The sequence below is a fragment of the Thamnophis elegans genome, chromosome 11 (genome assembly GCF_009769535.1).
Source record: "Thamnophis elegans isolate rThaEle1 chromosome 11, rThaEle1.pri, whole genome shotgun sequence".
Classification (NCBI taxonomy): domain Eukaryota; kingdom Metazoa; phylum Chordata; class Lepidosauria; order Squamata; family Colubridae; genus Thamnophis; species Thamnophis elegans.
In genome coordinates this window covers 18,477,137-18,502,253 of record NC_045551.1, presented here as the reverse complement: position 1 = coordinate 18,502,253, position 25,117 = coordinate 18,477,137, and the positions used below count along the sequence as shown (strand labels likewise).

The following is a 25,117-nucleotide window of genomic DNA, read 5'->3' as shown; positions in this document are numbered from 1 at the left end:
GATTTATTTTCTGTTTTAAAAACATAAAAAGAGGTAAATGTATATGGAGACACTCAGGTCCTGGTTGTCTTTTTCAAAAGGCAACTAGATTTGTTTTTTTCCTTGAAAATGTTTCACTTCCTATCCAAGAAACTTCATCAGTTCTTCAGATTGAGAAGGGAAACATTTTCAAGGAAAAAAATAAAGAAAAGTTCAGTTGTCTTTTGAAAAAACACCTTTGGAACAAATGAAGTATGTTATTGCCTTTCTTCACTGATCCTTGTGATTTGGAATTAGGGGTTCTTCAACCAGGATAGTATGTAAATATGACCGGATTATATTTGGTTATAATTTTCATCTTTTGTGTCTTACTTTTTTCATGAAAATGAGTTCTTTATAAGAGCACTGTAAAATCTGTAGTAGTTTTTAGGGCAGCTGTGAATGCAGGAAGACCAATCACTGCATCTCTTGCTGCCTTGTATCTTGTTATGTTTTTGAAAACAGGTACCGGGTGTAAACCTTCCCATCAGCCAGCTGTCCTATTTCTTCACAGCAATCCTCATCAGTGGTGTTATACATGAAGTTGGTCATGGAGTGGCAGCTATTAGGTAATGTAATCCACATTTTGACTTTGTAATCAGAAATATACCATTTGCTAGAAGCCTTAATTTCTATGATTTTTTTAATTTCTCATGTTTACATATACAGGTAGTCCTCAAGTTACGAATATAATGGAGCCTGCCAATTACATTTGTAACCTGAGGATTTATAGCAGGGGTGGGTTGCTGCCGGTCCCCGCCGGTTCTTGGGAGCCAGTTGGTCACCGGACCCGGAAGTAAGCCGTCCCCGGCCCTGTATACCCGTCCCGGCCGGATGGTATTTTGTCCCTTCTGTCTCCCCGTTGCTCAGAAAAGCAACTTCAGGAAGGTCCTTTGCTAACAGGCAGTTTCTAGGATGCCTTTCGCTACCAAAGGACCTTCCCTCCCCTGGCCTGCCCCTCCCTCCCACTCGCCCGCCAGCAGAAGCCTTCTGGGAGGTTTTGGCTGGCAGGCACGCAGACGGAGGGAGGGGAATCCATGCAGAGGTAGGAAATCACATGGATTCCCCACCCCCTTCATTGGAAGCGAGGCGGCTCTCAGAGGAGAGAGCAGCGCATGCCCATTAGCTGTCCAATGAATCCTCCCCTCCTGTTAATTCTTCTTCTATTTGAACAAGCCATGTGGGGCACACTCCCTTGCTTTGACAGCCGCCTCGTTTCCAATGGGGGGAGAAAGAAATCCATCTTTTCCATCCATCTCCATGGATCCCCCCCCCATTGGAAATGAGGGCAGCTGTGAAAGACAAGGCAGTGCAACCCTTGTGTCGTGTTCAAACAGCAAATGGAACAGGAGAGAAGTTTCATACGGGGCTTTTTAAACAGCCTCTCCTGTTAATTCTTCTGTTTGAACAAGCCACAGGGGGTGTGCTCCCTTGCTTTGACAGCCGCCACGTTTCCAATTGGGGCGGGGGAGAAAAAAAAATCTTTTCTGTCCTTCTCCATGGATCCATGGATTCCACACACACACACACACCCCATTGGAAACCAGGCAGCTGTGAAAGACAAGGAAGTGCTCCCCTTGTGTCGTGTTCAAACAGCAAATGGAACAGGAGAGGAGTTCCATACAGGGCTTTTTAAACAGCTTTGACAGCTGCCATGTTTTTTCTCTCCATGGATCCCCCCAATTGGAAACGAGGGGGCTGTGAAAGACAAGGGTTTTCACCCTGCATGGCTGTTCAGGCAGCAAAACAAGGAATAGGAGAGAAGTTCCACACGAGGCTTTTTAAACAGCCAAACTCCCCTCCTGTTCCTCAGGCAGGCCGGATCGGGAGCGCACACCAGGCTGTTGCTTCTCCTGCCGCTGCTGCTGTCGGTGTGACTCTTGTGAGGGGAAAAAAAAATAATAATAAAAGGCTCCCGCCATGGAGCAACCCACCCCGCTCCCCCACCCGGCAGATCTTTTTTCCCTTTAGCTTGGCTCTTCTTCACCCACCAAAGTGCTACCCCCACTTGGCTGTCCTTGCTGTCGCCACTCCCCCTCTGCGTGCCCAGCCGACGGCCTGAGGGGGAGCGAGTGATGGCGGCGCAGGGTAGCTGGCGGCAGCTACTGCTCCTGGGCTCACTGTGCATAGCGGGCAGCGCCCCGACTCCCCCACCACTGCCTCAGCAGCAGCAACTCCTGCCCGCAGAACCGAGGCGGTTCTTTCCCCCTTTTCCCCGCCCCACAGCTCGCCTCCTTGGGTGGGACCAGGGCATGCGCAGGGTGAGTGGAGTTTGCAACCAACTTTAAAGTGAATGGGGCTGTTTGTGACTAAATGGGACAGAGAACATAAAGGAATGCAAGGGAACAGGGAGGTAATCTAGTCCAACCCCTTCCCAAGGCAGGAGTCCTTCCTTTTCTTTGAGAGCTGTCAATTACAGACATGAGTGAAATGGTGTGTGAATGAGAGAGAGAAAGAAAGAATGAGAAAGAGAAAGTAAGAGAGAGAGACAAGAAGGAAGGGAGGGAGGGAGGGAAAGAAAGAAAATAAGTGGGGGAGAGAAACACAAGAAGGAAGCGAGGGACAGAGAGGGAAAGAGGGAGAGAACTAATTATCACAATTGAGCCCAAAATTTTGGTTTAAAAATTTTGTGAGTCTACTCCCTTTCAAATAGCCAACAAATTATTTCTGGTTTTAATTCCATATCTTGCTTTACCATTGTTTATAACCACTAACTTCTGAATAGCTACTTGGACCTACCTAAGTACTGAACCTAATTCATATATTCCTGTTTTTTGGAACTGAGAACTAAATTTCAGAAAAAGGAAAGCTGTATTGCTCTGGGAATCTACCTATGACATTCATTCTTGAACTATGTTCTTGGTGAAAGACTATATCTTTCCTGTTTGTTTATATCTTTCCTGTTTCTCATCCTTCCTGAAAAGACTGTACATTGTTGGTTAAAAGCAGAGGTCCTTTCCGTTACCTGTAGTCCTCAGCTTACAACCACAATTGAGTCCAATATTTTTTTCTTTCTTTTGCAGTTAGTATTATTTATTTTTGTACTTATTTTAATCTTATTGTAGTTCATCCATTGGGGCAAAGAATTCAGTGACATTGTCTTGGCCACTCCCACCCAGTCATATGACTGCCAAGCCACTCCCACCCGGTCACATGGCCGGCAAACCACTCCCACAGAGCAGGCCACACCCACAGAGTAGGTTCCCCAAAATTTTGAAACCCATCACTGATTTGTAGGAGTGAATGGCATAGCTTGACAGTGAGACAGTGACAGCAAGAAAATATATGGGCTTTCCAAGCAAGAAAATAAATTATTAAAAACAAAACAGAAAGGAGATAAAATGGTCTAGAATCTTGGGATGATTTTCCACTCAAAAGGAACTAGACCACACTTTATGAGTACATAGTATACCTAACCTTAAGATCATCATCTGCTATTATATTTTCCCCAAAATAAGATCCAAGCAGAAAATAAGCCCTAGAATGATGTGTTAAAATGCTAAGTATAAGCCCTACTCCCAAAATAAGCCCCAATTAAGAGCATCAGCCCTGGGGAGAAGGGGAGGTAGGCATGGTCAGCACAGGAGGTGGTGAGCATGTGCGGGTCATGGCATGGCACTACCCCTTCCCCACTATCTGCCTTGCCTGATCCATTTGATAGTAGTGACACACAGCCTCATCAACAACAAGATTGCCAACAGAGATGCCAAGAATGAGGGGCAGGAGAAGGAGAGTAAGAAGGAGAGGAAAGATGAGAAGGAAAAAGAGAAGGAAAAAAGTGTGGCCAAAAAAGAAGTGAAGAAGGAGAAGAAGTACCACCGTATTAGTAACCAGGTTTTCTTTTTGTAAATTAAAAACATTAAATTGCACCAGGCTGCTCTGGTTGAAGGTTCTTCCCTGTCAGTGGCTTGGGAGGGACTGAGGGCCAGTTGAGTTCATGGCTGCCTGAAATGTGCTTGGGGTGGCTGCTGGACATGGAATGGCCGGCCCCATGCCTCTGCCTCCGCCTGCTTGTAAATGTAAATCTCATTTGCTGTAAGTGAGTAGCAAGCACATTGAAAGTGAAAAGTGGGATTTGCCCGCCGTCCCTTGCATTAGTGAAGGTGGTGAAACAGAGAAGAGCTATCCTCCCTTTGGGAAAGAGCCGGGAGGAATTTCAATAGAAGGTCAAGCTGGGTGTTTTTCAGATCAAAAAATTTCCCAGTAAGTTTATCATTAAGTTTTGCTGATAACTTCCCTTCAAACTGGAATTTGGTGGTAGAGTAAAAGCTTGTATTATATGGGCTTTTGGCATCATTTTTAATGTAGTCAGGCTAAGCAAATGCTTATCCAAAAAATAAATGATATAGAATATTGGGTTGAGATAAATGGGTTGTCCCGGGAAAATAGAATTTGGGTTGCTGAGGCTGTATGTGAACCAGCAAAATGTTTACTTATCTTTATTAAACTGAGAAAAGCATTCTTTAAACATGATCTAAAATCCTGTGTTTTGCATTGCTGCAAGGCAGATATGCTAAAATGCAACTATTTGAACAACTATTGTCCTTGTGGTACTAATGAGATAAGAATAACAGAACTGGAAGGGACCTTATAGGTCACCTAGTCCAACTCCCTGCCCAAGCAGGAGACCCTACACCATTTCCCCTCCAAGTTTTTTATTTATTTTTTTTACAAATATATAAAATCAATGCGTGAAAAGTGTGGTACCTGGGTATCATACATTTTAATATAAGTAAAACTGATAAAGTTAATCATAATTATTACATTCAATAAACATGTTTTTATAATAATAATAATACACATTTATATTAGGTTGAAATCTATTGTTATTCTATTATTCCATTTTTCTCTTGCTAATACTTTGATTTTATTATATAAGAATGTATACACTAATATTTCCCCTTCTCTTATTTCTATTACTTATTCTAGCTTTAGTCCTGTCACCCTTTATTAAAAGGCTTTTTCTTTCTATCCTAATTTCTAATCACGTCAGCCACCTAAAAAAAAAGAAAAGAAAGAGAGAGAAAAGAAAAAACAAATCAGAACAAAAGAGAGAAGTCATCTATTCATTGTCTCTTGACCGCTTCAGTACTTTAATTGCTATGCCTTAAAAGAAAGAGAGAAAAAAGGAAAAGGAAATCAGAACAACAAAAAAGAATCATCTATCCATCATCTCTTGCCCGCTTCAGTACTTTAATTGCTATGGTTTTTTTAACCTGCCTCTCAAATTCCTCTCTTGGCTCTTTATTTCTGTCAGAATCTGTTTTTTGGATATTCAATCTAAATATTTCTCTACCCTCTTCCACTGCCTAGTTCCCAAATTTTCTGCACAGGTCCCTGTCTCCATTTCAGACATCTCTGCCAACTTTCTTAATATATTTCCCCCCCTGGTTTAATTCATCAATCACTGTGTCAGACCTGGAAGTCATCTTTTGCTTTTTGGATTTCAGGCCTGCCACGCTTTCTACTGTGGGAAAGTAGGAGGGGGGATTTTACAGTGTATGGGTGATGTGTATCCATAGTCACATTCTTTCTCAGAAAGTCAAGGTCACTTTGCCCCTGCAGCGGGACAGAAGTGGATGGGAGGAATCTTTCTCCATGACAATGAAGGATTGGAACATGTGATAGACTTGTGAGTATTGGGACAGGGTCTTGAACTTTCAACCGGGTGGGAAAACCTGGAAGCTTTCAGATTGAGGTTTCCCCAGATGTGGCAATATGATATCTCTAATAAAATGGAAATTTGAGGAAACTCAGGCCTTGGAGTTTTCTTTTGTTGGAGGTGTTACTTGGAACCTTGACAAACTGCTATTTCCATTGTTGTCTCCTCTTTGTCTTCTTCCTTCATTTCTTCTTCTCACTCCTCCCTTTCCTGGCCGTCTTGTTTTTTACTCATCATCCCTCATATGGTATTTTCCATTTTTTCCATAATCTCTTTAAATTCTTTCTTCGTGGTATCTTTTATGCTTTGAAAAAGTTAACACCATCTCCTTTGAAATTCCATCCATTTCTGCCTTACAAGGCATTTGTTTTTTTTTAATTCAAATTTTGTCCAGCAGTCCAAGAACTATTTATTCAGTCCTTAAGTTTCCCTTCAAGGAATGCACTAGTCCCAGTTCTTTATATCCCATGAATAAACAGTTTCATTTTAAAAAACCCAAAAATTATCCAAAGCCTCTTTGCATCCACTTTACAAGTTCAATCTTCTAGTATAACATTTAAGGGTCCCTTTAGTTGAAAAAAAACCTTCCTTATTATCATATTTGGGTCTCCAAAAGTCTTAGGGTATTTAAAAAATAACCCAATAGATATTTTCACAATTTTTCATGTAGGTCTTCCAGGCTTGTAATTTTTCCTTTCGTCAGCACTCTCAGCTTAAGTTTCAGTACTGCCACTAGTCAAACATTATTTTATTTATGGAACAATTATGCAACAATAAGTTTAGTAAGTAAATGATTCCAGCATTTGAAAATGCTTCCCAGTACCACTTCTTTCCAATTTAAGAGTCCAATTTTTTGTATCTTTCAAATTTTATTATTTTTTTCTCCCACGTCCCTCACTTCTGGTCTGGTAGTTTCTCAGAATGCTTGGATGCCGCATATACAGATAATTCTAGGCAAATAGTTCTAAATTGTTCCTTGGGGTTAAATTTAAAGAAAATCCTCTCCCCCAGATCTGTTCATCTGCTTTGCTCCAGCAGTCTTAGATGGTCATCGGTTGTCCCAGCTGTGTGGCAGCCATCTTTAGCTGCCTCTTCTTCCTGTGACAGAGGGAAAGTGAACCTTGCATCAGGCAGGAGAGCTGCAACTCTCCTCGACCTCACAGGGTGCCCCTCTTTGCTTCATCACCCCTACAGGTTGGCTTTGGCTCCTCTCGGAGTCCACAAAAAGGAAGTATTCAGCACAGGGGACAGAGTCCAGTTCTGTGTCTGAAAGGTGCCGCGACGTTAACTGGAAGTCCAACCCTACACCATTTTTGACATATGGCAGTCCGGTTTCTTCTTGAAAGCTTCCAGTGGTGACACTCCCACAACTTCTGAGGCAAGCTGTTCCATCGGTTGATTGTTGTCATTGTCAGAAAATTTCTCTTTATTTCTAGGTTGAATCTCTTCTTGAGCAGTTTCCATTCCTTATTCCTTGCCTGGTCTTCAGGTGCTTTGGAAAATAGGTTGACCCCCCCCCCCCTCCTCTCTGTGACAGCCCTTCAAATACTGGAACATTGCTATCATGTCTCCTCTGGTTCATCTCTTCACTAAACTAGCCATGCCCAGTTCTTGTAATTGTTGTTCATATGTTTTAGCCTCTAGTCCCCTAATCATCTTCATTGGTCTTCACTTTTGTCTGTTGCAACACACTATTTGCTCTTATTTAATTGGTTGTCCACTAAGACTCCAAGATCTCTCTCACAGTTATTGCTATTAAGGCTGGTTTCTCCCAGTCTATATGTGTACTTTTGGTTTTTCTTGCATTTTCTTTACTTTTTTCTTGCATTTTCTTTACTTTTCTCTACGTTGAATTTCATTTTGATAGATAGGACCCAGTGTTCAAGTCTGTCAAGATCCATCTAGATCTTGAGCCTATCTAGGGAATTGGCTATTCCTGCTACCTTAGTATCATCTGTAAATTTGGTAATGCCCCAACAGGCCCTTGTCCCACCTTCCGACAGAGAATTAATCTCGACAATGGCAGAAGGGATGAATGAGGGAGAAGCTGCAGGGTGGATAGCGGAGCTCCACGATGTGGTGGCTCCTAAGTTAAGAGTTGCAACTGGGTTCCTTCCCTCGGGGGGGGTGTGTGTGCAATAAAATGCTACCGTTGCTGTCAACCTAAGAAAGCTGATCCCCAACCTACGGAGATGAAATGTCCAACTGATGGGGAAACCCCTTCCACTTCAGAGGAAAATAGTGTAGATGACCCGATGGTGAGTGCACCTGTCCGTCGCTTCGCCATTAAAGCCGAGCTCCAAGTACTCAAAATGGGGGTGGAAGGGGAGTTGAAGTAGTTGTGGATACTGGCTGCACCCAATGCTTAATCAGCATGTCGATTGTAGAGCAACTAGACATATGCACAAGACTTCTAGCCCATCCAATTCGGTTTCAGCAGGTGGATGGAATGCTAAATGGGGGGACCCCAGCCATGCTAATGACTGAACTGGTAAAGTTACAGATAGGCCATCACTTTGAGTTTCTCAGATTCATTGTGGCCCCAAAGATGCAGGAATTAAGTATCTTGGGGCTTGCATGGCTGGACAAGTGTAAACCTACAATAAAGTCGGAGAACGGCGTTCTGAAATTGTCTATTGGCATTGGGCCGTTACCACCTGTGCAGCCAGAGGGCCACCCTGGGATGAGCAAACCCAATAAAGCACACCACCCAGAGCCTGCAGCCCCTGCTGCAGAGGCAAAAAAAAACCCAGGATCTAGCAAATGCCAAAAGAATACTGGGACTTGGCAGGAGTTTTCAGTGAGGAAGATTGCAACTATCTTCCCACTCATCGGCCCACCGATTGTGCAATATAATTCGTACCTGGGGCTAGCCTACCAAAATCAAAAATGTACTCCATGTCTCCCAAAGAGATGGTAGAATTGAGGAAGTACATTGACGTCAATTTGAAGCAGGGCTTTATTGAATCAGCGAAGTTGAAAGTAGCGACTGCAGTGCTCTTCAAAGAGAAGAAAGATGACGGTGTTTGTCTCTGTATTGGTATGTGGGAGTTCAACGCCATATGCGTGAAGAACACCTACCCCCTACCCCTCATAAAAATACATTGAATCACTTGGCTAAAGGCAAGGTGTTCACCAAACTGGACTAGAGAGAGGCATATTACTGCATACGAATCAGAGAGGGAGATGAATGGAAGACCACTTTTAACTGCCCCCTTGGCTGTTTTCAATTCAAAGTTATGCCATTTTGGCTACAAGGGACTCCTGCAATCTTCTTTCAGTACATAAATGAGGTGCTACATGAGCACCTGTACGGCGGAGTGCTCGTCTATCTTGATGACATTTTGATCTTTTCTGAAACCCTAGAAGAGCATGTGAAACTAGTACGACAAGTCCTGGAAAAACTTCTAGCCACCAAGCTATATGTAAAGTTGCCAGTGTGAGTTCCACAAAACCTCACTAGATTACTTTGGCTATCGCATCTCCAATGAGGCGGTGGAGATGGATCCAGGAAAAGTGAAAGCTGTGTTAAACTGGAAACCTCCAAGTACTCGCAGACAGCTACAAACCTTTCTTGGATTTGCCAATTTCTACAGGCAATTCATTCTGGCTTTTTCAGAGATTGCCCTCTCATTGACTGAGCTATTAAAAACGGGCCCTTCCCCGGAAAAGCCAAAAGCAAACCAATTCCTAAAGTGGACACTGGACTGTCAAAAAGCATTACTACAGAACAGCAATTCATAATCCAGACGGATGCCAGTGATGTAGCGGTAGTGGCAGTGCTACTGCAAAAGAATAAGGAAGGGCACTTCTTGCCATGTGCTTACAACTCCAAAAAACTCACCACTACTGAAAGGAGGTGGGCCATTTGGGAGAAAGAAGTGTATGCAGTCAGGTGGGCCCTACTCACTTGGAGACATTTCCTGGAAGGAGGAAATGTGCCATTCGAAGTCTGGACTGACCATAAAAGCCTCAAAGCTCTCAAAAGCCCTTGAAGACTGTCCCCAAAGCAAGTTCCCTGGGCACAATACTTCTGAAGGTTCAAATTCGAACTGAAGCACATCCCTGCAGGGAAGAACTTGTTGGCGGATGCCTTGTCAAGAAAACCAGTATGACAGTAAGAAGGAAGAAGTGGTTCACCCCTCTTCTTCCCACCAAAAGGTGGCCCAAGTCCACCAGAGGCCAGATTAACTGGCCACCTACCCAATGAAATCGGCATTGCCAGCAGACAATCAGCAATGACAGCAAGGACATCCTGACAATGCGGGATGGCTTAACCTGGAAATGATCCATACTGTACGTTCCCGCAAACTTGAGGCTGGAAGTACTACAGTGAAGCCACAACATGAAATTAGGAGGCCACTTTGGATTCTTAAAAACGCTCCACCTTGCCAGGCGTCAATTTTCAACAATCAGCCATATATTAATACACTGTAAATTTCTCAAAAACATTGGACCAATTTTATTTTATCCCTATTACACAAACATGTTGGAAACTTGTATAAGCACCTTGTGAAGTTCCTCTTAGAAGATTTGAAACTATCATACAATCAGTAGCTAGGCTTTGTGTTAACTCAATGGAAATACGACAAAAGTTGGAGAAGGCATACTTTTATTTACTTTCTTTTCTTCAGTTTCATCATCTTGTGGTATAATCAGTGGTGGGATACGACTGGTACGCCCCGGTACGAGCATACCGATGCCTGCTGGGAGCACCAGGTACCGTTCTGCTACGGTGCTCCGGAGGGCCCACCCGCCCGCCTGCCCTCCTTACCTGTATTTGAGCTGATTGGGGCTTACGCGCACAGAGCATACTGCGCTTGCGCAACACTCCACTAAGCAGCTGGAGTGTCACAGGCGGTAGGTACGCATGCGCACGCTGCACGCATACTGTGCGTGTGCATATGGTAGACACCCGGCACCGTTGCACCATACTGGTTGCAATGGAATCCGGAACCCAACACTGGGTTTAATACACATTAAAGTTATATTGTTAAAGTACTAGCCCTGTAGGTTTTGTTACTTATATTGTGTTTTGATCTTATGGATTATAGACAATGTTAAAATATTATGCTCTTGAGAGTCAGTCTGATCTTAGTTATACCTCTAGCATTATAATATACTCTACACTATTTCATTTTACTGCTTGAGAAGTTTCGGGGCCAGGATGATAACTTTGTATTTTTTTCTTTTTTCTTTTTGTTTATTTTTCTTGGCCACAATTCAAATGAAAATTTCTTGGGGGAAAAACTAAATAGTAATAACAATAGCACTTGACTTATATACTGCTTCACAGTGCTTTACAGCCCTCTCTAAGAGGTTTACTGATTCAGCATATTGCCCCCAACAATCTGAGTCCTCATTTTACCCACCTTGGAAGGATGGAAGGCTGAGTCAACCTTGAGCTGGTGAGAATCAAACTGCCGAACTGCAGTCAGCAGTCAGCAGAGGTAGCCTGCAGCATTCTAACCACTGTGCCACCACAAGGCTCATCTGATTCTGATTTCTATAGTCTGTTCATTTATTTTATTTGTCAAATTTAGGTACTGACCATCTCAGAGAGATGCTCACAGTGACTTGTTGCTCATATTACCTATTATTGTATCACTTTGTCAATTAGTACTTTTGTGTTTCCGGTATACCTAGTAGATCACTTTCAAAATTCAACATACTGAACTCCTGCTGTTTGTATTCTTGTGTTTAAAATGATGGCTGTTCTTATGTTCTTAGTGCTAATGCTAGTTTTGATCAAAAATCAGAGGCTGCCCCATTATCTTTCAAAATATTCGTATAGTATCTGTGAAATACTGTAGCAGCAGTTCAGTTAGTAGTGTTCTGGTACGTTGTAAAATTTTATCTGTTCGGAGATAAATTGGAAGGAAAACCAGTTCTTTTGTGGGAAAGCAAACGCTATTGCTTTAGAGACCATATATGATGAATAATTACCTTCTGGGCCAACAGTACAAACCAGTTTCACTGATTGCCATGACAGGGTGACTGATAAGGAAAGATTTAACCTGAAACTATAAACTAAACCCTCATTGTCCTTCAATTATCTATATGTCTGCTACTCTAGCTTTAGACTGCTTATTTTTATTTCATTGAACAGATCTGTAATATTGTGCTGGTTAGACACTGAATAACAGATTTTTTAAAAACCTTTCCTAGCATCTTTGATCCATAGTTGGTTATATACTGTACCCCTATTATAGTCAGATAATTGAAGTAAAGCACACTGAATACTTAGAATTAAATTACATTAACTGCTATTCAGAATATGCTTATTACTATTATTTATTCTGAAATACCAGTACATTCTTCTTAGGTTAATGGCAATTCATCTCTATAACTATAGTAGTAGACATAGAAAATAAAATTCCATGCAAATACAGTGAAGCATGTTGATCTGTTTGGTTAAAATATTTTATTCAATCTTTTTAAAAAAAATCTATTTCTTTTTAGAGAGCAAGTCCGGTTTAATGGCTTTGGAATTTTTATATTTATTGTCTATCCTGGAGCATTTGTTGACCTATTCACTACTCACTTACAACTAATATCTCCCATTCAGCAGCTAAGAATATTTTGTGCAGGTAAGTCAATTGGGATTACTAGTGCAGTATATTTTATATTATAGCTAAAAGCATGGGTATTGCTAGTCATATTGAGCATGTCCTGCAAATTCTACAGGGCTAATCAGGCTTTTGCATCATATTAAACATACTTAACATTTCTTAGAACTTGAGAGATGATTTTGCAATATGGAATATTCCAATTCTTCATTTTCCATTTTTTGTATATTCAAATATATTTTTGTAACTTTTAAAATTTGTTGAAAACATTGAATTGTCTAGCCTCTGTAAAAACATTCTCCAACATGTTCAAAGTTATTGAGGTTTTCAGGCTGCTGAAGCCAAACAGAAACATACCAAATGCTTGAGCTCTGTATATTACTGCTATTCAGATATTTTGGATAAATTAGTCTCTCTTGGTAATTTCTTTTAATGAGATATTACTTACTTGTTCCAATGTGTCAATTTATTTCTGATTAAACCCCAAATATATATCATGCATTTGATTACCATGACAGCTGTTTTGTGCTCTTCATATTCAACCTTTGATTGATTCCTCTTACAGATTGCAGGATTTATATATAGCATATTTTGCTGCTGTAATATGAATATATATATTGTTCAAAATGAGAAAATGGAAGGAGCCCAGGTGTCCCAAATTTCCAATTTTCTGTTGATATATTAAGAAAGAGATCCTCGGGTTTCTTGGATACACACATCTTGGATTGGGCTATGTCTTCTTTCCTGTGCTTCTAATGATTTTTAATAATACTTTTGATACAATATTAAATAGTAACAGTCAATTATGGAATTGTACAATTTTCATATATTACTGGCAACTATATATATACCCTTTCACCCTGGCTTCGCTGATAACGGATAAGAGCCTGTGGCCTAATGGCTAAGAAGTCTGCCTAGTATGTAATATAGCCCAGGTTCAAATCCCAGTAAGGGTATGGCTAGCTGATGAGAGCTAAATAGCTCGAAATAGATCTATAATTACAGTAAAAATATTGGGTTTCTGCCTGGATGGTCTCTTGTGACGAGCCGAAGGACAGAGAATGGAAGTAGTGATCTTCCTCCCATATTTGGGCATACCAGGGGTTGTAAAAATCTAATAGATACCTTTCACCCTGGCTTCGCTGATAACGGATAAGAGCCTGTGGCCTAATGGCTAAGATGTCTGTCTAGTATGTAATATAGCCCAGGTTCAAATCCCAGCAAGGGTATGGCTAGCTGATGAGAGCTAAATAGCTTGAAATAGATCTATACTAGTCTCCCTTTATTTATTTATCAGCACAAATACAACAACATATACACACACACACACACACACACACACACACACACACACATACACACACTATATTGCCAAAAGTATTTGCTCACCCATCCAAGTAATCAGAATCAGGTGTTCCAATCACTTCCATGGCCACAGGTGTATAAAATCAAGTACCTAGGCATGCAAACTGTACAAACATTTATGAAAGAATGAGTCATTCTCAGGAGCTCAGTGAATTCCAGCGTGGAACTGTGATAGGATGCCACATGTGCAACAAATCCAGTCGTGAAAGTTCCTTGCTCCTAAATATTCCACAGTCAACTGTCAGCTGTATTATAAGAACGTGGAAGTGTTTGGGAATGACAGCAACTCAGCCATGAAGTGGTAGGCCATGTAAACTCGTCCATCAGTGTGTGACCTCACAAATGCGCTTCTGGAAGAATGGTCAAAAATGGTCAAATGGACCCACGTCATATTAAACTCTATGGATTAGGAATGGGATGTCACTTACAGTAAGTTCATATGTGAGTAAAGGCAGGTGAGCGAATACTATATATATATATATATATATATATATATATATATATATATATATGTATATATGTATATATGTATATATGTATATATGTATATATGTATATATGTATATATGTATATATGTATATATGTATATATGTATATATGTATATATGTATATATGTATATATGTATATATATATATATGTATATATATATGTATATATATATGTATATATATACGTATATATATACATACATACATACATACATACATACATACATATATATATATATATATATAGTTTGTTATATTTATGACATCGCAGAACACAAGAACGCAGTAAGAAAAAAAGAAAAAACTTCCTCCCTTTTCCAGCACCTTAAAGCTACAGAACATTAAATTAATTTTGAAGGAACCAGGTTAATCTCCAAAACTGAACACTTCAACAAGAGAATATTTATGGAAGCTATTGAAATAGAGAAACACCTCCACAACATGAATAAACGTGACGATACCTCCTGCCTACCAGACATCTGGAAACCAGCCCTAGTCAACAAACGAGCCCCACCCACCACTCAGGCCGTTACAACACGAAACAACAACGGACACACAGCCAGCAGCAATCAGCACCAATCTACCAATTATGATACAACCACACGACCAATCATTCCACTTACTTAAACAAAGCCAGCACTCCACACACACACACCAAAATTTATAGAAAGACGGCAGCTCTGACCACCCTTTAAGCACAAAACCCAGCCTGAAGATGGTGAGTGAGACCTCGCCGAAACGTTGCCAAGACAATCTCAATCTTACATGGGAAAAGACCCGAATACAACAAGACTAGCATACCTACACCCGTGAAAATCTATGAAAACATACATACATACATACATACATGCATGCATGCATGCATACATACATACACACACATGAATAGTGTTTATGTAATTGTTTCTCGACATTTGAGATTGTGATTGTAGATAACAATCTCAATCTGCTAATTGAGGTTGACTTTTAATTATGTTGGGATGACTTCAAATGGAAAATAAAACACTTCAGACAGTCATTTAAGTTAGCCATTGTAAATACTTCTGAATGAAGAGGATTAGTATTCTGATTGAAATTATTCACCAGTTTAGTTTAAGATAGATGCAATTAAAGTGCTCTGTAAGATTTTCATTAAAAATAAGCGAGTAACAAAAAGTAAATATATTCTTAGTTGTGTAATTATAAACAAGGTAGTTTGTTCTATATTCTTCATAACAACTGAGAGATTTGGGGAAATTCCAAGAAGTGGGAATCATGATGTCAAGCCTGGAAGCCATCTTTTGCATTGGGCCTTCCAGCCTGCCACATTCAATGCTGTGGGAAAATGGGAGGTGGGATTATATGGAGTATGGGAGATACAGTATATCACAGAAGTGAGTACACCCCCTCACATTTTGTAAATATTTAAGTATATCTTTTCATGTGATAATACTGAAAAAATGACACTTGGCTACAATGTAAAATAGTGAGTAAACAGCTTGTATAACAGTGTAAATGTACTGTCTAAATCTAACCCTAACCCTGAGCATTTTGTATATAACAATACTTATTTCACTTAAGAGCAATCTTTGACTAGCTGTATTTTATTTTCAAATTCCATTTGTGTTCTAATATAAAATGAGTAGTCCCAGCTGTGAACGGAATTTTCCAGTTCACATTCTTGGCTATAATAGTACCCAACTGCTATGGGCTACTCTGATTGTTCTATTTCGTATTCATTCAGAAAACTACTCAGGATATTCATTTTATTGCCATAGCTGTGCCTGTCCTTTGTGCTGAAGGTGAGAGTGATCCCCAGTCATATTTTTATCACTATCCTATGCATTTTTTAAATCAAGACTTCTGTTAACTATTGTCTTGGAGCATTCATCGCAGTGGTGGGTTCCTACCGGTTCGGACCATTTCGGCCGAACCAGTAGTGGTTTGCATCCTGAATCGCTGGAACCAGCAGTGACTCAGACCTGCCATGCCCCTGAACTGGTTCTCCCGACGGCATCATAGGCGCCACCATCTTGTTTTTGGCTTTTGCACATGCTCAGAGGCAGTTTTATAGTACTATGTATGTGTGTGCAATGCGCACGCAGCGCAACCATGAGCAAACCAGCAGTAGCGGCTGCCAGAACCCACCATTGATTCACCGGTACAGTTCCAGTAACATTTAAATACTTTATTTTCAAAATCTTAATATTAATTTTACACCTGAAGCAGAATTTATGAGATTTAGATTAAGTTGCTATTGTAGTAAAATAAAAAATAGTTCTACATATTTAAAATTCTGTTTATTCTTCCATGAGTAGACATTAAATGCTTTGTTTTTCTGGTTTTGCAGGTGTCTGGCATAACTTTGTGCTTGGTGTTGCGGGTATTGTCTTCCTTTTCTTTCTACCTGCTATTCTTTACCCATTTTATTACACTGGTGCAGGAGCACTTGTTACTGAAGTCTCTCAGGTAAAAGCATTATAAATTCACCTCTTTGGAAGAAAACTTTGTCATCTTTACAATCAAATACAGTGGTGCTTTTTCTCTTTTCTAAAAGTGCTGGTGACATATACTAGGAGATTCGTTATTCGCAAATTATGGCCATAGAATTCCTGATGCTCAGTGAAATTCTATTTTTATGTCATGTTATTAATTTAGTTGGTTTTCCACATTATTTAATTGAAGTAATGTTTGCCTAAAATTGTGCAAATATATATGAGATAACACACATACACACTGTGTACATACATATATACATATATATATATATATATATATATTCTTTAATTAAAACTTTGTTTTTTTCTACATTGAATACTCCTTAAAGTGGAAAGATAGGATATAAAATAAAGAAACTAAAGCTCTGTTTCACAGTAATTTACTTTATTACTACTACTATTCTTTGCTAAGATATGTGTGGTATTAATAGTGAAGTATTCACAAAAAATGGAGCAGATGGTTTGGGATGCCTGCAGAGGAGTACTGGGAGCTGGGGAGGACAAAAACTTTTAAAAAAAATTTACCTCTTCAAAATCTTGATGTCTTATACTCGGATGCGTCTTATACTCTGGGTAATCAGAAGAGAAAACACTTTTTCCCCCCATACTTCACTGGTTGATTAAAAGGGAAGTTTGTGTCGCTCATTCTTCTTCAGATCATGGTTAAACTATCGTGCCAACAAAACAAAACTAGGTGGTCCAATCCAAGATTTATGTACTTTTTTTTCTTTTTTAGGATTCTCCTGCTAATGGTCCTAGAGGTCTTTTTGTTGGTGACCTTGTCACTAGTCTGCAAGATTGCTCAGTTTATAGTGTGGAAGACTGGACTGCCTGCCTGGGAAAGATTTATCAGAAGCCACAAAATGGCTATTGCATAAAATCATCAATACTACACCAGCTAAGCTTCTCAACTAGAGGTACAATTGTTTCTAGATTGCATCTAATTGTACATTGTCTTTATATAACTGAAGAATCACCTGCTTTATATGATTGCCAGATTTTAAAAAAAATATTGTTAATTCACTGTTTTAAAGAGTATTCTAATTTGGAAAGAGAATGCTCTTCAAAAACAAGTCCTATTATAATCATATAACAATTGTTTTAAAAACTACATATTTTGATTTATAATGTTAAATCAATTACTAGATTATCTACCTGCTGATCAGATGACTTTCAGTTCAAAATTATTATTGATTGCTTATATAGTTGATTATAATTTCAATATATTTGCTTTGTCTGGGATGAAATGTCTACTCATACTTACTAGCTGAATTGTCAAGTTTTATGGATTTAGTTTACTTGCTGCAGCACAGTGTCTCCTTGGCAAGTGGGATAGATGAATCTTCCTCTGTCATCTTAACACCTAGAGCAAGGGTGTCAAACTCAAGGCCTGCGGGCTGGATGTGACCTGCAGGGTGATTAGATCTGGCTCGTGGAGTCGGCCTGGAAATAGCAAAGAACTGACCCACAGTGTCTCTGCTAGTGAAAACAGGGCACAGGGGCGAGGGGCTGCACACAGCCCCCCTGTGCCCCATTTTTCAGCCTGGATGGCCTCCTGCAGCACTCTGCTAGTGGCCTCCAGAGGCTTCCCCTCGCCCGTTGCTGGATGAAATGGAGCCTGTATGGGTTGGATGCAGCCCTCTGAGACGCTGTTCAGCCTCCAGAGGCCTCCCCCTGCCTGTTACAGGCCAAAATGGAGCCTTTGTGGGCCAGATTCAACCCTTCAAGACTCTGTTTGGCTCTCTCCACAGACTGTGCCTGGTTTGCTAGCATCCCAGATTCCACTTACTGCTCCCCATCCCATTTCCCATAGCTTTACTGTAGTTACTTTTCAAAGAGCTCCAGAAGATGCTGACCCATGTGGCAGAGAAGCCAAAGTCTTTTATTCAGAAGCCTGTGAAGCTCTAAGAAAATGAGATGTAAGGAAAACAGCTTTCCCTATCTAAATAAAAGACTGGCTTCTCTGGCATGAGGGCCTTAGGCTTAGTTTGGGTCCAGTGTCAGCCCTGGAGCCATCTTTAAATGATAGTCTTCAGGGCTGCCGCAGTGGTGGCTGCGCAAGCTGTCGGAACAGAAGGGAGAAGGTGGAAATAGTTTGGGGGTTGCAATTTTAATAACGTTCTTTCCCCTGGGAATCAAGAACATCTCGCCAGCACCTGGGGAGGCATGAACGGAAGTCAACTGGAGTTGGGACAGTAACTGGATTGGACCACATGATGCACATGTGGACTGAGGGGAAGGAACTTTGATTTTACTTTGGGTGGGAAAAACTCAGGGCTTTCAGATGTGGGTTCTCCCCATATATTCCAATAGGGTATCTTTAATAAATCTATACCTTGAAGAAAATGCCTGCCTCACAGTTTTGATTCTGTTTGGGGTGTTACTTGCAACCTTGACACCCAGTCTGGCTGGCAACGAACAGCCTCCTACTTGCTGCTGATTGGCTAGTTTGAATGAGCAGCTTCAGAGATTGGGGCGTCACTTCAGCCCAATGAGACAAAGAAAGCAAACTCCTAGTTGATTGGCTGCTGCTAAAGTCTCAATCCCGGAATCCCTGAAGTGGGAGGATGCTGTGGTCCTCCCCAGGCCTTTTCTACTACCAAAGGCCTGGTGGCCACATGGCCCCAAGCTGAAGTGTTTTATCAGAAGTTGGTGAAAATGTTTTCCTTAGATTTCACGTTATTACAGCTTCATTTGCATAAAACACTTTGGCTTCTATGCCAGTAGGTCAGCCTCTTCCGGAGTTCTTCAGATCTTCAAAAAGTAAGTAATCCACGGGAAATGGGTTGGGGAGGAGTAAGTGGAATACTGGACACTAGCAAAGCAGGCCCATCTGTGGAAACCCGGCAGGGCAGAATGGGGGAGGCAAGCAATTGTGGGGACACCAGGGGACCATGAGATATCTCAGTGGATTGGGGGAGGCCTGCTCCAGGACTTGGCCCCTCATGCTGTTCCCCACTCATGTGCATTCCTCATGTGCCTCATGTGCATTCAATGACCTGCGCATTTGATTAACAAATATATTGGGGAAAGCAGGGCGTGGTCACATTCATTTAACGTGATTCAATCAAATGAATCCTTGGCTTACGAATGTAATTGCCAGGCTCTATTACATTCATAACTGGAGGATGAGGGAGAGTCTTTGGGAAGTCCTGCCTTAGCACTTGGCAACCACAGGTGCTCCCCCAACATGAGTCCTGTGATCATGTCCACCATGGCCACATCCACCCTGGCATCTTCTCCCACCAGCCACATCCCCCACTGGCCTTCCAAAGTCAAACACAACATGGCCCTCAATGAAATCAAGTTTGACACTCCTGATGTAGAGCCTGCTAATGCAAAATAATATTGTGAATTTTTTGGGCTGTTTGTTCTGGTCTCCCAGGTAGCCTCTTTCCTAGCAAATTAATCTATGTTTTTGGTTTCATCACTTAAACACATGGCACCTGCCAAGTGAGTGTTGAGTATTTGCTTGAGTTGGCCAGCATTCCTTCGAGCTAGCCAATGGGAGATTGCAAAAGTATAAATCAGCCAACACTCCCTTTCTCTGCTTTTTACCTCCCAAAACTCATATTTGTGGAAAGAGAGAGATAAATAAAAGCAAATTAGCCAATGCTTTAGTAAGGAAACATTGTGTGGGGAAAGAATAAGCCAGGGCACCAATTGGTCATCGGTCCATAGAGGAAGAAGTATCCCAAAGGACCAGTGGGTTGAAGTAATTTTCACCAAGGGACAGCAACTCTGCCTGTAACTCCAGAGAAAGCTCTATAACAGTTTTGCAGTGTTTGCTCTGGAGCAGAATCTAAGCTGATGAATTTGGAGAGTTTGGCTTGGCTTGGCTTTCCTCACAGCACTGTCAGGACATATGAGGACAACATAAATGTCAGAACACATCTATTACTTGTCATAGAGACTTGAAAGCAGCTCTAGAGTGTCAGTGCACTCTTGTAAATGAGTTTCCTGCAACTTCCTCAGTAGTCCACCACCACATTAGATGTTAATATTGCTCTACACATTATTGTTTTATATCAAAGTATTTTTTATAAAGATGAATGAGAAATAGTCACTGAAAATGGATACTGATGGATAATTTTAGCTATTTCTGACTGTCATTGGGACTGTGGCTGTATATGCACACTCCGTCCCCACCCTCTACATACATAGAAACAAAACCCTGCAGGAAGTGGTGATGGTTGAGTTCTTAGTACATTATGGACCAGTTGTATCTATGATAATAATTTGTCTTTGCCTTTAACCTTAGGCTTTAAAAGACTTGATGGCACTGTTGAATGTTGTAACAACAATAGCCTTACAGATATCTGCTTTTCATACAGTAATAATATGAACAGCCAGATGGTAAGTTTTTATTTAAGTAGATGAGAAAAGTACATTTTTTCTGAATTCAATAGCATACAAACTTGTCTTATGTCAGAATTATTGCATCAGAAATTAAAAATAATAAAATGAATGTATGAAATAGGGATGTGCATATTTTTTTGTTTAAAAATACTGTGTCACACTTGATTGCTCTAGCTAACTTTTCTCAAATGTTAGCTTTGGCAGAAATAACATGATGTTGTAGTAAATAAGGTTTGGTAGTGGATATAGAGCAATACTAAACTGTTTAGTCTTAATGCAAATAACCACGTTATTGTGCTGAAATGGTGTGTTATTTTTTTTTAAAAAAATGCCCTTTTTGCTTCTAATATTACCATAGAGAACATATATTCTTCATGATTGAAGGTCCTAGTTGTGTGCTGAGCTTGGTTGTTTTCTTGTAGATATATCTTTGCCAAGCTAAGTAAAAAGGTGTCCCTGTGGATTTTACTCCACTAGTCGTCATCCCCATTTCAAGGCCATTGAGCCATTCTGTGGTCATGTGGCCAGCATGAAGTCATGGAGTGCTGTTACCTTCCCACCAATTTGGTATCTCTTTATTTACAGGTAGCCCTCAATTTACAACCACAGTTGAACCGAAAATTGCTGTTGCTAAGTGAAACATTTGTTAAGTGAATTTTGCCTCATTTTACGACCTTTCTTGCCACAGTTGTTAAGTGAATCACTGCAGTTGGATAGTTAGGATGCAGAAAATACAATTGCAACCAGTCTGCCTTCCATTGAGGATCTGGGTACTCTATGGGTCAGAAAGAGAGCTTAAAAAATATCTAAAGACCCCTCACATCCCGGACACAAACTTTTTCAATCATTCCCTTAGGATGCTGCTACATGGCTTTCATGCCAAAACAACTAGACATAGAGACAATTTTTCCATTCTTGCAATCATTCTGCTGAACACCTAATTCCCAAAATACTGTGATGTATCTAAGTATATTTACCCATGTAGCATGACTGCATTATTATTATCCTTCTCATCTTTTCCTCTACCTTATTGGTATCATTATTATATTTATTATTATTAATCTGTTCTTTTGCATGTACACTGAAAGCTTCCGCACCAGAGACAAATTTCTTGTGTGTATAATTACACTTGGCCACTAAAGTATTCCATTCTATTCTATTCCATCCACTCCATTTAAATTTATGGTAACCGCAAATTACCAACACATAATAACCACCTTGTAACTAATATATATTGTTAGCCTAGTTAATTGGGAAAATATGGATACAGTATATTATATCGTTGCTTTAGCAAAGCTTTTGCCAAAACCTCTCATGGCATTCTTATTAAGAAAATGGTCAAATATAGGTTTGACAATTCCACATTTGCCTCAAGGATCATACTCCAAATGTAGTTATAAACACTGTCAATTGTACCTTAAGTGGGCTGTTGCATCTACGTGTTTATCAATGATATAGAGGCGGGAGTCAAAGGAATGCTTACCAAAGTTGCAGAAAATAAAAGTTAAGAGAGGTTTCTAATAGCATCTGATTCATGTAGTCATTCATCTTATCAAAAGCATGATGGCTAACTTCATGGCTATCTTCAAATATCTGAAAGCACACCAAGCCAAATTTGCACAGCATAGTATCTTTCAAAATATATATTTACAACCAGGTGGCCAAAGATAGAATTATGCCGTTGAAAGTGACTTAAGAGTTCATCAAGTCCACCCTCCTGCACAGTGCAGGATTCATTATAACTACCAAGGAACCAAATACACAATTTATTGAAGAACTCACAAAAATGTTGGACACATAATAATGGCAATGAATATCAGTTCTCCATTTCAGTGCCTCCAGACCTAACTATTAAAAAGAGGAAAATATGGTTTCATTTGATGTTCAGCACTCTTTACAACAATAGATCCAGAATAGGAAAGGAATCTATTGCAACAGCACTACATAACATACCAAACTCTACAGAGAACAAGAGTAATTGAAATACTAGGTTCATGGAACTTAATCACCTTTGCTTCATCTCTTCCAGTTCAACTATATACGGAAAAATCAGAAGTAACACCCATGGAATCTCCCCTCTCAGGATTCATGAGTCTGTGATGCCTAGAAGCAATAGCACGCCTACATGGAGAACCCAAATATAGATCCATTCTGTAGATGACATTTTTATTATGATTAAAAAGGAGCAGTTATAGAAGACAAATGAGACAACAACATCTGTAAAGGAATAAAATGTAAAGTAGAAACACAATTTACTATTCTCCTCAATAGATAAAGCAATTAAAGACCACAAATCCAGATAATTGAAAAGCAATCCATAGTGACAACAAGCAACATTGTCTTCAAGAGGAAAATGAGCAAATGCATTGCAGTATCTGGAACCTCAAAAAAAGGAAACATATTATATGTACAATATCTTTTAACACAATAGACACCCTCACAACTTCATTAAAAAGTGCTTGGATATATAATCTACATAACAACAAAACCATAACAACCTGTTTTTAAAAATCCTTAAATACTCCTATACCTGTGGCAACCAAAAGGCAATTATAACTTCTCAGTATCACTATAATCCAAACAAAATCAGTCCAAAACATCTTAAGCAAACCTTAAGAGCCAGGCATTAAAGAACACCATCTAAAACGTACTGTATGATGTATGATGTGCTGCACAGACATGTAGAAGATTGGCAGAATGCATCCACATGTTGTAATCAAAAGACATGATGAAAATCATGAATGCCTCAGCACACAGACAAATTCAACCCCAGTTTCAGCTGGGAAACTTGATACTGCACATCAGGGTGTCAAATTCAATTTCATTGAGGGCTGGATCAGGGTTGTTCTTGACCTCGGAGGTCCGGGATAGGCGTGGCCAACTTGACATCACTTGTGTTGGGGGCACCTCTGGTAGGCCGAGCACTCTGCCAGAGAAAATGGCTCCCGAGCTCTGTTTTCAGTGCCACAGCCTCCGGCAATCCTCTGCCAGTGAAAACCAGCAAGGGAGGGCTGCACGTGTGCAGCCCTTCCGAGCCCTGTTTTCACTAGGAGAAGCACCTCAGGCTGGTCCTTTATTTTCCAGGGTGGTCCCATGGGCCAGATCTAAGTACCCTGCGGGCTGGATCTGGCTCCCGAACCTTGAGTTTGACACCCCAAACTAAATCAAATTTAGTTTGATTTACACCCATCAGCCGTCAACTGACCCATAAAGTCAATCTATACCATGTAAAGGTATACTCATACCTACTCAAAGAAGAAGCAAATGGCTCAGAAGACATTCTTGTTAGTAATCAACATCCTAGTAGAAAGTGTACAGTACCACACAAATAGTCCAAGAAGAAACAATACCATGATAAACCATGAAGGAAGGAAGACTAATAGCCAGCTAATTCCATTCTCCCATTCGTTTGGTTATGTTGCCTGGTAAGGAAATGCCTGCAAGAAAACAGCGAAGCTCAGCAAACCAAAGAGCCCAACACTTTTTACCTATCTGGTACCAAAAAGAGTTGCCAGTCTACTGGCCCAATGATTCTATATTTTCCAACTCTCTTGTAATTGGATTTTTCTCTCATCTCTCCTCAATGTTTCCTTAAGTAATTTATTTAGTCAGATATGCCATTTGGAATATAATCTTACGTTTATAGCATATTGTTGCATTTGACATCCTTAATACTTTTGAGATACTGCCTGGAAATTGTGGACATTTCAATTTTGTAGAGCTTGTAGAAGTCTCATTCTCAGCAAGTGATAATGAATATGTAAAATAATTAAAATGTAATTTTCCTTTTTTCCATCTAGCTTGTCAGAGATACATACAGTGAATGTTTCTCAATATCATACATTTAATACTTATTTAAATTTCAGACCCTGTATGCTTGTTTGCCAGCCCGGAAAACTATTGAGGACAGTCAGCTCTGCCAAACAAACAAAGATTGCCGAAAGGATTTTATCCCAAATACGTGTGTGACGCCTTCCTTGGAAAATCATACCAGGCTCATAAGAGTGAAGCATCCTCCTCAAATTGATATGCTGTTTGTTGGTCATCCACTGCATCTCCAATATACAGGTGTGTATGACTTGGCAAGGATGCTAACAGAATTTGAGCAGGTAAATACATAATATACAGATTACAATTGAGTAGTTTTTTTCTTCTTTCTTTCTTTCTTTCTTTCTT

At 40.2% G+C, this 25,117-nt stretch overlaps 1 protein-coding gene across 1 annotated transcript in view; it reads left to right on the top strand.

The window, feature by feature from the left end:
* Nucleotides 1-25,117, top strand: part of MBTPS2 (membrane bound transcription factor peptidase, site 2) — a 34,971-nt gene that overhangs the window by 4,102 nt on the left and 5,752 nt on the right. The window contains exons 4-9 of the mRNA XM_032226631.1: nt 484-587; nt 12,143-12,270; nt 16,435-16,553; nt 17,319-17,499; nt 20,844-20,938; nt 24,808-25,009. Coding sequence (XP_032082522.1) covers nt 484-587; nt 12,143-12,270; nt 16,435-16,553; nt 17,319-17,499; nt 20,844-20,938; nt 24,808-25,009 — 829 coding nt within the window. The remainder of the gene's footprint in view (nt 1-483; nt 588-12,142; nt 12,271-16,434; nt 16,554-17,318; nt 17,500-20,843; nt 20,939-24,807; nt 25,010-25,117) is intronic.